This window comes from Melitaea cinxia, chromosome 4 (assembly GCF_905220565.1).
Source record: "Melitaea cinxia chromosome 4, ilMelCinx1.1, whole genome shotgun sequence".
In the NCBI taxonomy this organism is placed as follows: Eukaryota; Metazoa; Arthropoda; class Insecta; order Lepidoptera; family Nymphalidae; genus Melitaea; species Melitaea cinxia.
In genome coordinates this window covers 6340979-6357879 of record NC_059397.1, presented here as the reverse complement: position 1 = coordinate 6357879, position 16901 = coordinate 6340979, and the positions used below count along the sequence as shown (strand labels likewise).

Sequence of the window (16901 nt, the reverse complement as noted above, 5' to 3'; positions counted from 1 at the left end):
CATCATAAAGCAAGTGATAAGGGGTGAGAGTGGCGATACATTTTAGAATTTTTCCATAATTATAATTCTGTTTAATAGTTCAATATTTAAAAAAAAAACAAAAACAAAGGGGAGGTAAATGAAATACACCACCTTTATCATTTCACACAAATATAGCAGTAGAAATAATAATGAAATTGTTCTCAAGTACTCTGGGGAGTGAGGTAGACACAGCTTGCAGGGAGGGTCAGTGGCAGGGTCAGCAACACGCTAGGATGCTTTTGGTATTCCAGGCGTCTACATGATTCCTTTTAAATGGAATTTTATTATTTCTACCGTACGCTTATTTGCCACCTTAGCGGTAAGGATAGACATCTTTATCTAAATAGATAATAAAGTTTAACTTTAGTAACCTTCAAACTAACATCTAACATTCAAACTATATCAATGTCTATTTACGTACCTTAAATCCAATTAACTATTTTTCTAATCATTAAATATAAATTTAAAAGAACTATAAATTATCCGTACTCAGACAATGTACAAGTAGTAATGACAATACTTTGCAAAAAAAGGAAAAAAAAATAATTATGCATATTTGCTGAGCAATTTACTCAGATAATTATTTGAAATAGAATATTATACGACATTTAATGGAATTCTTATCACCCTCATAAAGTATTACAGATAAAACGAATCCTTGTAAAGTAAAGTATTTAAACATTTCTGCAAATTATTATTTATAATAAATCTTGGTTTACGATGGGGAAGTACTTTTTTCTGTCATTTTTTCTATTATACTCTTGTTTTGTCGGAGGTATGTATTATTTTATGTTTTTTTTTTTGTTTTATTTACGTACATTTAGTTCCGTCTATAAATTATTTATTTTTTTATTTAGTGGAATTTTTTTTTTCGTATTTTGTATTAGTAAAAAAATTAAAAACTCTGTTGAAATAAGAGTTTTAAAAAAAGTATTATAATTAATTGAATTTTTATAATACGAGTACATATTATATTATTTCATTCGCCATTTCCAGATGTGGTAGCCAGAAGACGCCACAGTCGCAGTAAAGATGAGGCTTTAGATATTGACGGTAAAATTGTTGGTGGTTACAATACTACCATACAAGATGTCCCATATCAAGTGTATCTATTACTGCAGATGGGTAATATTTATTACCAGTGTGGAGGTTCGATTATAAGTGAGAGATATGTTTTGACAGCAGCGCACTGTCTTACGGGGTAAATTTAAAGAGCTTATATAATATATTGGGCAAAAAGAGTTTATACATTTTTTTGTATAACCTGGAATTTATTAACAATAATTAGTATTTCTAAGACCTATTCAACGATCTTCATTATACTTTATAGTGAAATTATTTATAAATTAACAAATGCAACAGAGTCGTTTTTGAATTCGAATGGCAAAAGTTCAATGCATCTCGTCTCTGAATTGCTGTTATTTTTTTTTAAATACCATTTATAAAAAAAACATTTACACAGGATAACGCGAATATATATCAGAGCTGGCAGCACTCTAGCTAATAGTGGAGGCACTCAGTACAACACTACTCGATACAGGCAGCACCCCTTCTATAACCCAATGAATAGCGATTACGATGTAGGCCTAATAAATGTTCCCGATGGAATAAAATTAGACGGACAAAATACTAAGGCAGTCCCATTACCAGCTGCAAGTAGCACTATTGAACCTGGAACTAAAATTCTCATAACTGGTTGGGGAGATACTACAGTGAGTATTAACACTGTTTTTCATTTAAATATTTAATATTGCCTCTGCCTTAGATGTTTTCTCACTAAATCTTGAAACCTTACGAATTTTGTGTCCAAAAATTCAAAGGATCTTCAATTGTATGGAAACAAAATTGTTTTAAGAAATGGTTTAATCGTTTTTCGTATGAAAGTGTAACAAACATGCGTCATTTATATTTACAGGCATTACGTGGATATTTCGATGATACTAACAAATCGAAAAAATAGCTGATTTCCAATACTTACCTTTGTTAATTTAGTTATCAGTGTTTATAAATATGTGTACTTTATAAACGAAAGTATTTTTTGTATATTTATTTGACTTTTTTTCTAAGTTAGATATCATGTAATTTTAAACCGACTTCAAAAAGAGAAGGAAGTTCAGAGTTCGACTGTATTTTTTATTTATTTATATCTTTTCAGAACTTTTGATTGGTTGAAACGATTTCGATGCTTTTTTTACAGAAAGGTGTTGCATGTTACATTGTCACATTTAAAATTATTTGTGATCTGGCAAGATCTTTTCGAGTTGTATGTAATAATACGTATTTACTTGACTATTCTTTCGCCGACTTACGTTGTTTTTTACCTCATAACTTTTACTGGGTGTACAAATTTTGATCATTCTTATTTTAACTGAAAGCTAGTGCTTGTTTGATAGTTCTATTTAAATTTGATCAAGATCTGATAACTACTTTTTGAGTAATCTTTGATAACGCGTATTTACTTGACTATTTTTTCGTCTACCTACGTTGTATTACTTGTCGATGATATTCAATGACTAGTATTTAAAGAAAAGTTTGTGTTCATACATCTAATATGTAAAACCTGAGCGAAACCATCTGTAATATCTCTTTCTGTTGGTTATAAGTACACTACAAAACGTAGAGTTGAAAACGTTTAAAACATATTGCAATTTCGTTTATAATTGTAACGAAATTATATTGTTAGATAAAAGAAGAATATTATACTTGGTTGTAGTTCATATCGTCTCTGAATATTTTCTGGACTTATTAGCTTCTAAAGCAGGGAGTTCCCAAACTTATTTTGTCTACTGCCCACTAAGAGAATAAATTATTTTATAGTGCCCCCTTGAGCAATCTTTTAATGAATATTAGTTGATGTTCACAAGTTGTAGTCGAGAGTCCTTATAGATTGACAAATCGCCTCCAAGCCTTAACACAACGCCACCATTTTTTTTCTGGCTCTCTTACCACATACAAGGGGACGTTATCGCCCACTTTGGTAAACACTGTTCTAAAGGATTTGCACTAAAAAGCTATAAAAAGTGATATATTATAGTATAAAAAACATTATTTTATCTGACTTCCTGAGGGATCGATCAATTCGCGTGGTTATAGACGGTTGCGAGTCCGATCGTTTAGTCATCAATGCCGGGGTCCCTCAGGGGTCTGTACTCTCGGCAACGCTATTCTTGCTGCACATCAACGACCTGCTCAAACCCGAGACCTTTGGGTATGCAGATGACAGCACCGTTGTCGAGCGTTACATGTCCGACGCACGAGCGAGTGGGTCTGAGATCCAGTCGCTGAGGAAAGCCATGATTCAGCGTCTGAACTTGTCCCTTAAAGCCGTCTCTGATTGGGGTGACGCAAATCTGGTCAAGTTCAACGCCTCTAAGACCCAGGCGTGTCTCTTCTCGGCAAAACGGAGTCCTTTCCAACTGACTCCCTCTTTCCGAGGTGTGCCCGTGCCCATATCCGGCCACCTGGAGCTTCTTGGCGTTACTCTAACATCCACCCTCAATTTTGGCTCGTACATAGAGGCAAAAGCTCAAACAGCTGCCAAAAAACTGGGCGTCCTCTCGAAGGTGAGACAGTACTTCACTCCGAAACAGCTTCTGAATTTATATCAAGCACAAGTTCGATCATGCATGGAGTACTGCTCTCATCTTTGGGATGGCTCAGCCAAGTACCAGCTGGAGCTTCTTGAATCAATTGAGAGACGAGCCAGGAGGCTCATCGGTGACGATGCACTGGTCGCCACAAAGCTGCAAAGCTTACATCATCGGCGTAGGGTGGCCGACCTGTCGGTTTTTTATCGGATACACTTCGGAGAGTGTGCGCAAGAACTCCATGACCTGATTCCCCCCTCCCCCTTCCATCATCGTACAACCAGACGCTCTGCGTTAAGTCACCCTTATATGGTTGACATTCCCCCTATACGCACTAAGCGATTCGCTAGTACATTCTTGATCCGTACGGCCAAAGAATGGAACTCTCTACCAGCGTCTGTGTTTCCTGAAAGCTATGACCTGGGGATCTTTAAGTCGCGAGTGAATAGGTTACTTCTAGGTAAGCGTGCTCCATCTTAGACCGCATTTTCGCTTATCATCAGGTGAAATAGCGGTCAAACGCCAGCCTATCTATGTATAAAAAAAAAAAAAAAATACACCCACCAGAGCTATTGGGGGGAATTGGGAGGTAGGTAAGGTAATGCGCTTGCAATGCATCAGGTGTTGCAGGCGTCTATAACTTACGGTAATCGCTTACCATCAGGTGAGCCGTACCCTTGGTTGCCAACCTAGTTATATGAAAAAAAGATATTTAGTATTTGTCTATAGTAATTGATATAAAATTAAATTATAATTTCGTACAGGAAGGTGGTCAAGTAAGTGAAAATTTGATGGGTGTACAAATTCCAACCATATCAAACGATGAATGCCGTAAAAGTTATTCTACGCTCACTACTCGACAGTTTTGCGCTGCCGTGCCCGAAGGTGGGAAGGACTCTTGCCAGGTAAAATATTCACCACCTTACTTCTTGTTTCACTTCCAGATGTTTAGTTTCTAACACAAAGTTTAAGATAAATCTTATATATAAAATTCTCGTGTCACAATGTTAGTTACAATGCGCCTCCGAATCGGCTGGACCGATTTTTATGAAATTTTGTGTGCTTATCGGGCAGGTATGAGAATCGGCCATCGGGGATTAAGGGTTTAATAACATATAGGGCAAAACAACGTTTGCGGGGTCAGTTAGTTATATATAATATTCTATTTTCTAACCTTTAATTTGTGGTTCTTTTAGCGAAAATTAAACTCTTTTCACGCTACCTAATGCCTATTTATTTAGGTAAGTTGGTTAGTGATAAATTGTGATTAGACTGGTAATTATGCTGTTAAAACAAAAGAACAACATTCATATTAATATAAACAATAATAGTTAAATTAAAAGTTAAATTTCCATATTACATATAAAAGGAGAAAGATGTGATAACACGTATTTTATTGTTGTTCAGGGTGACTCTGGAGGTCCTGCAGTGGCGACAGATTCTGGAGTTCAACTGGGGATTGTTTCATTTGGCACAGGCTGTGCTCGACCAGGGTACCCTGGGGTTTACACAAACATCGCCAGAGTGCGTAGGTGGATCAAAAGGAACGCTGGTGTCTAAACAATCTACAACATAATTAATTGCTATTCGTAATTACCTCATTGAACATAGAATTTTTGTTGATAGTTAATAAGTTATTAAAGTGAAATGGATAATTACATTCTGTATGTCTTACATTATGTTATATTTAAATACTTTCCCTCGGTACTGTTTTTTTGGTTTTTTGTTTTATTTTTTTTGTTATTAATATATTAATTTATGCAATAAAATGAAATAGGTTTTTTTTTATTTACCTATATAATGTATGTCTTTAAGATAACTCTAATGGTTTTGCTTATTGGGGAAAATAAATGTACATTATAGACAATCTAAGCAACCTTCGCGCACGTATATATGTGCTTGTTTCTATGCATATTTTATGTATGTGACAGCAACCCGTCAATCGTCATTCTTATCGCTATGTTGTATGCGAAAGCAACAGAAATAAATATAAATGAAATTTTAAATTGTGGCCGGGAAGATGTTTTATTATATATGTGAAAGGATTATACATATTATACTGAAATAACTTTTTTACCAACTATGGTCACGGCTTCCCGTGCTGTAAAGTAACCTAAACGTGGGGTATCTAAAAAACTAAATAAACCGCGATAAAATCCGAAAAAGTTGTTTAATTACAATGAGTGAAATTCGCGTAAACATTAGAAAACAATACACACTAAATTTATAAAAATACATAAAACTAATATCTTTAAGAGTCCATGTAAAATTTTTGACTAGCCTGTTGGTGCAGTTAGTAGTGTAATACTTTCTGTTCCGCGGGTTATACATTATATTTGTATTTATTTATTAATTTATTTGTATATGTATTATTTCTATGTATAATTAGTTGTTTACAATTAAACAGATGATCGTGGGTGTATGTTATTAGATATTTATTTTCGCTGGCTCTGTTCAAGATGCTGGGGGCAGGCGTGGCGTATGATATACAAATAAAGTAGATATAGATGAGTGAAATTTAAGTAAATGATAGGAATAAATAAATTATAAATAGATAAATATAAATAACAACTAAATATAAATAAATATATCAGAAAAAAAAAATCCCTTACTAACAGTAACATACCCGGGGGTATCCTACGGTATCGTGGGCTGTAGCTACTGCTCTAGCCCGTGACCCCTCGTGGGAGCTCGTGGTGGAGGTCCTTGCCGAAACCTACTCATACGTCTCGGGTAGGAGGGCTCTCGGCGAGAACCCAACGTTGGACGGTTATCACCCTGATGCTCGGCGATGAAGAGTCCTGGAAGGCGGTGATCTCCTTCAGCGAGACAGTAATGTCCCAGAAGGAGAATAACGAACGGATGAGAGAGGGGGCCGCCGACGAGGCCTCCGTCCACAAGCGATGAACGGGGGTGCGTAGGAGACGCTACTTAATACGTTTCCAGTAACGCTCCTGTGCCCGTGTCGGGTCGGGATGGGAACCTGGTCCTGCTAGACATGGCGTCGTCGGGATTGTTCAGAGGTGAGCTGGACAGTCCCCATGGAGGAGAAGTCTGGCCTTTTCGCCGAGGCCAGCCTGTCGCTGGAGGGATCCTGTTGCCTGCAGATCCGGGACCCTCCTATTAAAGCGGCTGAAGGCTCCCCGCAGAGGTTTGGTCGGTATTGCAACCCCAAGTACTGAAGCCGACATACGGTCTACGACTGTCTACCCGGGCGTCCTGGATATCACCCGTAAATGGGTTCCCCTGCGATACCAAAAAAAAGGTTAAATGTATATTGTAAGTAGAACATAAGTGTACATATATGGTAACTAGGATATAAGTGTACATATATTATAACTAGCAAATAAGTGTAAATGGAGACATAGATAGGAAAAATAATAATATGTTCAGAAATTACAAATGAATGATGTGTATACTTTTCTATCAAACAGTATTTTGTAAGGAAAAAAAAAACCGTCAGCGTCGGACCACGTCCTAGTTTTACCAGGCAGTCACAGGACTGTCGATCTGTAGTAATAATAAAAATCACCTGTAGTAGTATTATAATGCATGCATGATTAACAAAAGGCATGGGCATTTTGAGTCCATGGATGTAAATAAAAAAAAGATATTTATTTATACCTTACATTACTATTATATACCTTTGCGATATCGATATTCAAATTATAATTTTACTTTTCTATATATGAATGTGCTGCGTGGCTACGGCACTAAAGAATTTAGCCACCCCCTCTCTTCCTGTGGGTGTCGTAAGAGGCGACTAAGGGATAACAAGGTTCCACAACCACCTTGGAACTTGGGAAGCCGACCGATGGCGGGATAACCGTCCAACTGCTGGCTTTAAAATACACAGGCCGAAGACGGGCAGCAGCGTCTTCGGTGCGACAAAGCCAGTACTGCGGTCACCAACCCGCCTGCCCAGCGTGGTGACTATGGGCAAAACACATGAGTTCACGTTATTTTTGGCGTAAACTTGTGGAGGCCTATGTCCAGCAGTGGACTGTATAGGCTGTAATGATATATGAATATTATATTATTATATATGAAACCTTTTAGCTCAAAGGCGTATTTCATTTTCCAAAACATAAGTAATATTCTTTCACATATTATGTAAATAAATATTTTTTCGTAATGTCTTAGATAATATTTTTGACTTGTAGCCTTTACGAATGTACAATAATTTATATTCAGTGTATTTGTTGATGTTATAATATAATCTAATGAGATAAAGAGAGTTTTATATCATTATATTATGATAAATTTATTTTCCTTATTTTGTAGTCTTGTATTAAAGATTTCTTTTCTTACGAATAATTCAACGGTAAACCGGGACCAATTGTGGAGAATTTGTAATGAGTTGGTTTTAGCAGCTTAATGACAAATAACAACCGGATCTACGGATTTCCGGCTATCAAGCTTTACGATTTCTTTCTAAGGGAATCGAAGACAACGTGTACAGTAAAATATTCTACACCTATATAAAATTGTATGGACTGTTTAATTGTATGGACTTTGTCTGAAGTAAAATTATTATTATTATTATTATTATTATTATAAAATACCGAATCACGTATATTGCAAAATTGCGTTAATTACAATACAAATGATAAGTTAAATACATTTATTAAACATAAATAGGGTTCATCAATGCTCTGTAGGGCAGTAACGTCACTTTGAGTAAATTATTGTAAGATTTTTTTACTCAGAAATAAATGTTTGACTTTGCTTTATATCTATTAAATAAATGTTAATTATTTTATAAATTTAATGACGTTTTGATTTGTAAACTAAGGCTATTACGACAATAATGATATAAATATAGTTTTTATAAAGAGAAAACTCGAGAGAGAATCGACTAAAGCAAATGAATGGAAATGATTCAAGTGAAAACTAAGGAAAATAAGAGTTTTACTTTAAGTAACCGATGTAATTTTATGCTTTCTTACTTTTTTATAGTTCCTTAAACATTTTTTATATTATTAGGATTAAAAAGGCGCACAATTAACAATTACAGCGTGACAATACTAAATTAAAAAGCAAGTTTAAGTATTATTCAATAAAATAATTACTGTGTAAGTTTCTTTTTCTCCTATCTTAAATTAAAAAGAATGTTATTAACAACCATTATGTCATATGGTTATGTTATAAATTTAAAATTTATATGAATATCATAAAGAGAGCTAAAGCACGTGTTGTTTTTTATTTATCCACTCTTCACATCCTCGTAAAACATCAAAAGAGAACAAAAAAATGTTTTACAATGTCAAACACGTAGAGCTTCGAATATTTACTTTTATCACACACCATACCAACTTGTCGTTTTATTCTTTTTTCGAATTTAGAAAAAAATATCATTACGATACGTAATGAATTTTTTTTTGTTTTATAAATAATATTGATAGATATGCTTACAAAAATTCTTTATAAGTTATAATAAAAAGACAACTTACAATAATAAGATAAAAACCATTACAAGTATTTCACCAACACTAAAAGAGCTTTTGTTTACATAAAGTGTAATTATTATAATATGCATTAAATATTAATTAGTAAGGCTTGTATAGAGAGATGTTGAGGACATAATTTATGTCAGCTAAGGAGGTAATGCATATAAGCATCTAGTAGGTGTTGTCGGATGCGATGTTAAAGTAAAAGTGGTCGACTAAAAAAATAAAAACCTTTTGGGATATATATCGTGCACATTTATGCACTATTTATTATTAGTATTATAAAATATCAGGGATTGTTTGTTTCAATGTACTTATATATACGAACCTACATGGATCCAGGCATATATGTATTTAGGTAGTATATAATAGTTTGCTATTGTGAATTTTTTAATTACTATCGGTCTCACTTTTTTGTTTTATTATATTGTATACTTACTTTCCGCTATTACTATGTCGTATTCTATGCCTAAATATTATCTGGATGAAATAGATAATTTTTTAGCGATAAGATTGCCATTCTGCCATCTTTTATCACAAAATTACTGTCTGCCAATATTTTGTTCTACTCGTACAATACAGATTATTAATATATTATTATTAGAATATATATTTCACAAAAATCTAGAATATTCTTTATAAATATAAATAAGACAGGATATATAATAACATAATAATAATAGGATATATAAAACCGAATAAATTTAAGAACATTCTGGAATATCCATTAATCTGCAGTGGAGCAGCGTAACGGATTATGTTCCAAAATCTTTTCCTTAATAGAAAAAAGGGCCTTTACAAAATACAACTAGGTCGACAAACGAGTTCGGTTCACCTGATGGAAAGCGATTACCGTAGCTTATAGCCCGCAACACCAGAAGTATCACAAGTGCGTTGCCGACTCTATCCCCAATCCCTTTCAGGAGCTCTGATCAACTTACTCACGACAGGAACATAACACTGCTTAAAAGCAGTATTATTTACCTGTGCTCTTCTGTAAGGTTGAGGTACTTCCCCAGTCGGGCTGCTCAAGATTTTTAGGAGAATATTTCCTGTTGTGCCCTAGTTTTTAATGTTTACAAAGCAGTATAAATGATGTAAATATAAAACAAAAGTTTTCATTTAAAAAATATATATTACATATTATCTGTGTTACTTAATATATCACCTAAAAAAAATCTCTAGTAGCGGAAGATTAACGTTTTCTTAAAGAAATCCACACAATTTTTATATTTTATAAAAAAAATCACACAAATATCGTTAAACATCAAAAATAACCGTATAAAAATATTTACAAAATGAAAAAATAAAAAGTCTTCTAACGATCAATAAGTTTTTTTGAATAATGAAGTACTGAAGTAAACTATACAACAAAGGAAGAGTAAAAAAATGCTAAAACTAAATGTAATCCAGAAATAACGGTAGAGCAATTTACTGTAAAGATATTAAAAATTATTAAACTTAACGAACTGGAAAGAAGGTCGGTTCTCGGTAATATCTACATTCCTACCCTTTGATAAATTCTCTCCACGTGAATAAGGACTCGTGTAAAAGATAATAAAAGTGTTCATGAGAGCATACTTCAGTAAAATATAACTTTTAATTTACATTGTTCTCATAGCTATTGTACTCGTAGTTGTTTATAACTTTATATTTTTGATATCAAAAAAAAAACTTAGTTGGTTATTTGTTAAAGGAAAAAAAATATAACAATTTTAAATATGTTTTGTTTTAGAAAGCTATTTAATTATTAATAATGACAACTCCCAAATAATGTTTAATATCGACTAAAATTTAAATTACCATTACACGGAAGGAAGACTTTGACAACAAAACCTGGAAAGAATAATGACATGTAGAAGAAGAAGACAAACAGTGGGTAGCTAGGCGCGTTGCAGACATTTATTTGGTATTCATATATTATGATGGACGCTTTGGCGCAACGGTCACAGCACTGTTGTGGGTTCGATCCCCGCACACGACAAACATTTATATTGGCCAAACAGATGTTTTGCGTGGTCTGGGTTTTTGTGCAGTCCTTGTAAGTCTCCGCACCTTGCCGCGGAGAACACGTTAAGCCGTCGGTCCCGGATGTTATCATGTATACCTGATAGCAATCGTTACTCATAGTAGAGAAAATATCCGCCAACCCGCAGTGAAGCAGCGTGGTGGATTAGGCTCTGATCCTTCTCCTACAATGGGAAAGAGGCCTATGTCCAGCAGTGGGATATTACAGGCTGACGCGATGCTGCTGATCTGATACTAACATGGTGATTATTTTAATGGTTTATAGAAAAGGTATGTTATAGAAAAATATAGATAAAAATAGATTGTACGTCAGTTTTTTAAATCATAGCACAAACATATTATTTTTTATATAAAAAAGACTTTCTAAGTTTTTTCTACTGAAACGTGTTTAACACGCAAATGAGATTTTAATAACTGTTATATGTTTTTCATATTAAATACAAATCTTTATTTTGTTTCCTCTTTGATGGGATCAACTATATAAGCTGTGTTCAGTAGACGTACTTTCTATTCTGTTTTCATATTGTGAAAAATGAAGACGTTTTTAATCTTTTCATTCATATTCTGTGCATTTTTGTTCATAGGTTATATTATTTTAGCCAAGCTTACTAAGTCTGCCTTCATTTCGTATAATATTAAATACTTTATTTTCAGATGGTCTATGTAGAAGTCACAAGCACCCAAGTAAAGCTAGGGGTGTGAAAATAGTTGGCGGTTACGATACTAATATTCAGACTTTTCCATACCAAGCGCTTTTGATTATAGAGAAAGGAGAGGATTATCAGCAATGTGGAGGATCGATTCTTAACGAAAATACTGTTCTTACGGCTGCTCATTGTTTAATAAAGTATTTAATAGACAATTATTATCTTAATACTGTTATTTTTTTAGTATTCCAATATATGGCATAGTACGGGAGTTTTTAACTGCCTAGATTTATTAAATATTAATGTTTCATTTGTTATTCTTTTTCAGGTTATAGTAAAATGTATCATACACACAATTCCGTTATGCTGTGTGGCTACGGCATTAAAGAATATAGCCCTCCCTATCTTCCTGTAGGTGTCGTAAGAGGCGACTAAGGGATAACACAGTTCCACTACCACCTTTCCACTTAAAAAGCCGACCGATGGCGGGATAACCATCTAACTGCTGGCTTTGAAATATACAGGCCGAAAACGGGTAGCAGCGTCTTCGGTGTGACAAAGCCAGCCCTGCAGTCACCAACCCGCTTGCCCAACGTGGTGACATGGGCAAAACACATGAGTTCACGCTATTTTTGGCGCGAACTTGTAGACGCCTACGTCCAGTAGTGGACTGTAATAGGCTAAAGTGATTCCGTTACTAGAAAGTTACTGAATATAATTCCTTTTTCAGTGTTAACAGGGTATATGTAAGGACTGGTTCTTCTGACTCAGGCTATGGTGGTTCTTTGTCCGTCTCCACTGATTTCGTGATACACCCGAAGTATAACCAAAAAACATACGACTATGACGTTGGAATCGTAAAGCTCTCAGAACCGATACAAATGGATGATGAAACGACAAAAGTAACTACTTTGGCGAAAAAGGGATCCTCCGTTAAAGCAGGAACAACTGTAGTTGTATCTGGATGGGGAGCTACTTCTGTAAGGACATTGATTGGGTCTATTTATATATAGTATAGTTGTGGTTAAAAAAGTGGATTCAGAATATTAGCCGTAAATTCAAATTCGGGATAGTTGTACTAATTTTTAGAGTAAATTGTCGTTAAACTCACTCATTACCTTTAAACAAAAGGAAAATGGCAAATATATATTTGCCAAAACTTTTAAAGATCATCGTAAATTACCTCATAATTTGTTTAGTATAATATAACAGTAAAGTTTATTATAAATATAATTATTATAAAATTTTTAGATAGTTTGAAAAAAAAATGTAACAAGTGTAAATAGAAAGGCCAAGTCACATGAAAATATGTTTTTTTTTTATTAAATTTAGCTTTATGTGTAGCATTTTAAGGTTTTATTGATTAAGTAAATCAGTGTTTTAAGGAAGAAATTATAAAAGTCTTTGTTTTATAGAATTTAGGTTATTATTTCAGGAAAACGGAAGTTCAAGTGACAATTTAATGGCAGTTGAAGTTGTTACGCTTTCTAACGACCAGTGCCGCAAATCATACAGAGCACTTACAGAGAGAATGTTTTGTGCTGGTGTTCCTGAGGGCGGAAAGGATTCTTGCCAGGTTATACTGATTTTTTGAAGATACCTACTTCACATTTTAAAATGTTTATTATTAATTTCATTTTAAAATTTTATTATTAATTTCATAAATACATACAAACTTAATTCTCATGTCAAAAAATATCTTTACAATACGAAGTTTCAAGTTTCGAAAGAAAAAATCAAAATTTCGAACGATCGATCGAAAATTCGCTTTTCACTTTGTAAATTACCAAATCCATAAAACGATATATTCAACCTACTTGTTTCGAAAAACTTTTTAATGGTCAGTTCTTTATTTTTCGTCGGTCTATTAAAGTACTGATTGGCTGTCTGCCTGGTCTATTTTTAATCTCTGGAACGGTAAGGCCGCATTTAATGAGAGTTTCTGGAAGATAATTGATGTTTTAAAGATTGAGTGGGGCTTTTACTTTTAAAAAGTAATGAGATTGTCAGGTAAAAAGACAAAAAATAAAATCGATGCGGATAAAGACAATCTCACTTGATTGTATTGTAGGATCATGATGTTTTGTTTCTTATTTTTTGATTTTGAGACAAAAATATTATATATGTTTATGGAATTATATTTTAAAGATTTATTATTTTATATAAGCAGTTGATGTTTAAAATAGAATCGCGATTTTTCCTGACATATGAATACAAAATTAACTATTTATTTATTTCTTCTACTTTCTCGTAAAACAAAAGTTAATATTAATATTTCACAACAGGGAGATTCTGGAGGACCAGTGGTATCAAAGGAGACTGGCATTCAAATTGGAATTGTATCTTTTGGCAAAGGTTGTGCTCGTAAAGACTACCCGGGCGTGTACGTAAGAGTAGCAAGCGCTACAGTTCGCGACTGGATCAAGAAAGAGTCTGGCGTATGAAATATAGATGGCGCTAGAAATAGTCACTTTGTTTTGAACTTAATCTTGTCATATTTTTTGATGGGAAAACATTAAAAATTATAAAAGTAAATTCAAAACAGGATGACTAAAAATATCGAAAACTTTTCAAAGAACTGCACTCTCAAAGACAATTTGTTACTGTGGTAAAATAAAGAAGCTTATTAATTTAAAAACAATTTTACTTTCCTCTATTCCTCCTTGACATGAATACGTAAAACAGTATTTGTTAATCCCGAGCTAAAATAAGTTTATTTTAAACGAAATTCTCTTTTGTTTCAAGCAACTTACATTAAAAACAATAGACGTGTTCGCATATTCAGCTAGATTGAGCGTCGACAAAACTTTTCAGCGGGAATGACAAAACTCAGAGCGAATACTAACACGAAATCCGTTAGAATTTAAATGAACGGGACCCGCGAAGTTGGGTGTGACTAAAAACTTTTTTAATTTCGTCGAAAAGAGCCAGGTGCTCCTACGTCAGCGATTCGACAGACAATATCGTGGCTGACCTGCCGTCTGGTGATAAGGCGATTCTATACCTTGTTCGAGCGCCAAATTAGTTTTTTGTAAGTAATCCGGCTATTATTGTTATTTTTGCTGAATATTTAAAAGAGTCTTAATTTTTTATTTTTGTCAAACCAAAGCAGTTATGTCATTTTTATTTGAAAATAATGACGCTTCAGCCTGTAATATCCCACTACTGGGCATAGCCCTCTTTCCCCATGTAGGAGAAGGATCAGAGCTTAATCTACCACACTGCTCCAATGCGGGTTGAAAATAATGAGGTTGCTAATGATATAGGATTATAAGTTTTAGGATGCATTTTTTAAACATTATTTTAAAATCGCTTTAAACATGCTAATTTGATTTATATCTTATTTTCGTTTAATTTATAACCCTTAATACATATTACATAAATATTTTTTTTCTACAAATTATTGCTAATGTTGCTTGCTTATTTTATTTGTATGGTGTACAATAAAGTGTTAAATAAATAAATAAATATATAAAAAAGTTATAGGTTTTCAGGTTCTAGATTTACATTTTACTTGAGCTTAAGACATTATGTTTTCATTGTAAATTATGCGTTAGGCCAATTTTTTTCTAAATGCATTTATCAACATTGTGTCTAAATTTCCGTAAAGTATCCGAAACGTCGGGCATGTAAAAAACCCAATAAAACGCGATAAAATCCGAAGAAGTTATTTCATTACAAATTGTATCTAAAGTAAACATTGTAAGCATATACCTATATTTTTCAAACCATTTTTGAAATAAAAGTTTACTTAAATGTCACATTGAGTTGTAATCGTAGTCGAAAAGACGGAAAGGAAGATAAATGATAATGTAATGTACGAGGGAAACTTTTAAGGGAGCTTTAAAAGTTCGTTCGCCCCACAAGATTATTTATAAAAGAACGAGTGTTGTGAAATCTTAAGATTTGTTTGTGTCATTAGTAGGTAGATTAAAAGCTTGTTAATGTCTTAATCAAAACATTTTTAAATTACTACTCCAGAAAAGGACTGGTTTATTTATTGTACGCGTTATCTTCGCTATTTGCTTCGTTACTTTAATGATTATTCGTCATGTTTAAATTTTATTAATCCTAATATAAGTTATACGTGTATATGACATGTGATAGTATAACATTTTTATTGGTTAGACTACACTCGATTTTTAGTCGTTTGAGAATGTGCATATAATACTCTTTTTTACAAAAATACATTTATCCCGAAATTACGTAATAAACCGTTTATTTACCAGTGGTGTGTAGTTTACAAAATAATGAATAAGAAAACAGTGGTGATACATGTAAAACAGTATATATACAGAATGTAGGTCATTATTGACGTCGTTACGATTGTAAACTTCCATTAATGGGTCCATTATACTGTTAGTTCGTTTACTCGAAAGTATCCAATTTTAGCTAAATTTAAATTTATTTTCGAATATTTAGCTATTTGAAATTGAGTTGTCTTATGTCAATGAACTCATTAAGTCCAAGCCTGCCGCTAATATGTTGACTTTTTAAGTAGTGAAGCTTACACAGTAAGAGATTTTAACGTCGATCTGTATTTGTTCTTATTTTATATATAAATATACAATTATAAGAAAATTCTCACTATTTTTTAGAAATTAAAAATTATGCAAAGAAATTAAAATAAAAACACAAGTGCTTGAGTTTTTGTGTGTGGATGTGTTATTAATTAAATTATTTGTTGTTTAAATATTGAGAGTTACATGGGAGTGTTACACGCAAATAGACTATATATATAACAAAAATAAACTAACATCACTAAATTGCAGATACATATCTTTATACATCATATCTTCCGTAATTACATGATTGTCTTCAAAAACGAGGATGAGTTGACTGACCCTTGAGCATAGAAAACGCCTGTACACCTAATTTAATATGTGAGATGATGATTAATCCCAATTATTTACATATTATATAAATGTTTCATCTTCTTTTGTTTTTGTAAAGCATAGATTTAATTAAAACATTACTACAAAGATGAAGGTAGCGTTATAAATACGAGTCTTACTGCAAAGCAGACCTCCTTTCCTAATGAGAAAGATTTAGGGCGTAAGCCATCACTGCACTTCCTCTTGATGGGTAATACACGCCTCAGAAATTCTTGGGCAGGAAATCGTGATATTTTTTCTATGATATGCACATTTATTTATATATATTCTTTG

General features: G+C 33.3%; 1 protein-coding gene across 1 annotated transcript; it reads left to right on the top strand.

The window, feature by feature from the left end:
• Positions 1 to 726: 726 nt before the first annotated feature.
• Positions 727 to 14371, top strand: LOC123670212 (trypsin-3-like). The gene is made up of 9 exons (XM_045603721.1): positions 727 to 796; positions 1018 to 1222; positions 1484 to 1733; positions 4373 to 4513; positions 5016 to 5160; positions 11741 to 11933; positions 12464 to 12713; positions 13169 to 13309; positions 14019 to 14371. Exons 1-9 carry the CDS (start codon positions 742 to 744, stop codon positions 14175 to 14177), a joined length of 1539 nt encoding a protein of 512 aa, XP_045459677.1. The 5' UTR covers positions 727 to 741; the 3' UTR covers positions 14178 to 14371.
• Positions 14372 to 16901: the final 2530 nt, after the last annotated feature.

Excerpts from the sequence above, each read along its gene's own strand:
- LOC123670212 (XM_045603721.1), top strand. The coding sequence starts at position 742 with ATGGGGAAGTACTTTTTTCTGTCATTTTTTCTATTATACTCTTGTTTT. Across the intron at positions 11,934-12,463 it reads GCTGCTCATTGTTTAATAAA|TGTTAACAGGGTATATGTAA; the intron begins GTATTTAATAGA and ends TTCCTTTTTCAG. Across the intron at positions 13,310-14,018 it reads GCGGAAAGGATTCTTGCCAG|GGAGATTCTGGAGGACCAGT; the intron begins GTTATACTGATT and ends ATTTCACAACAG.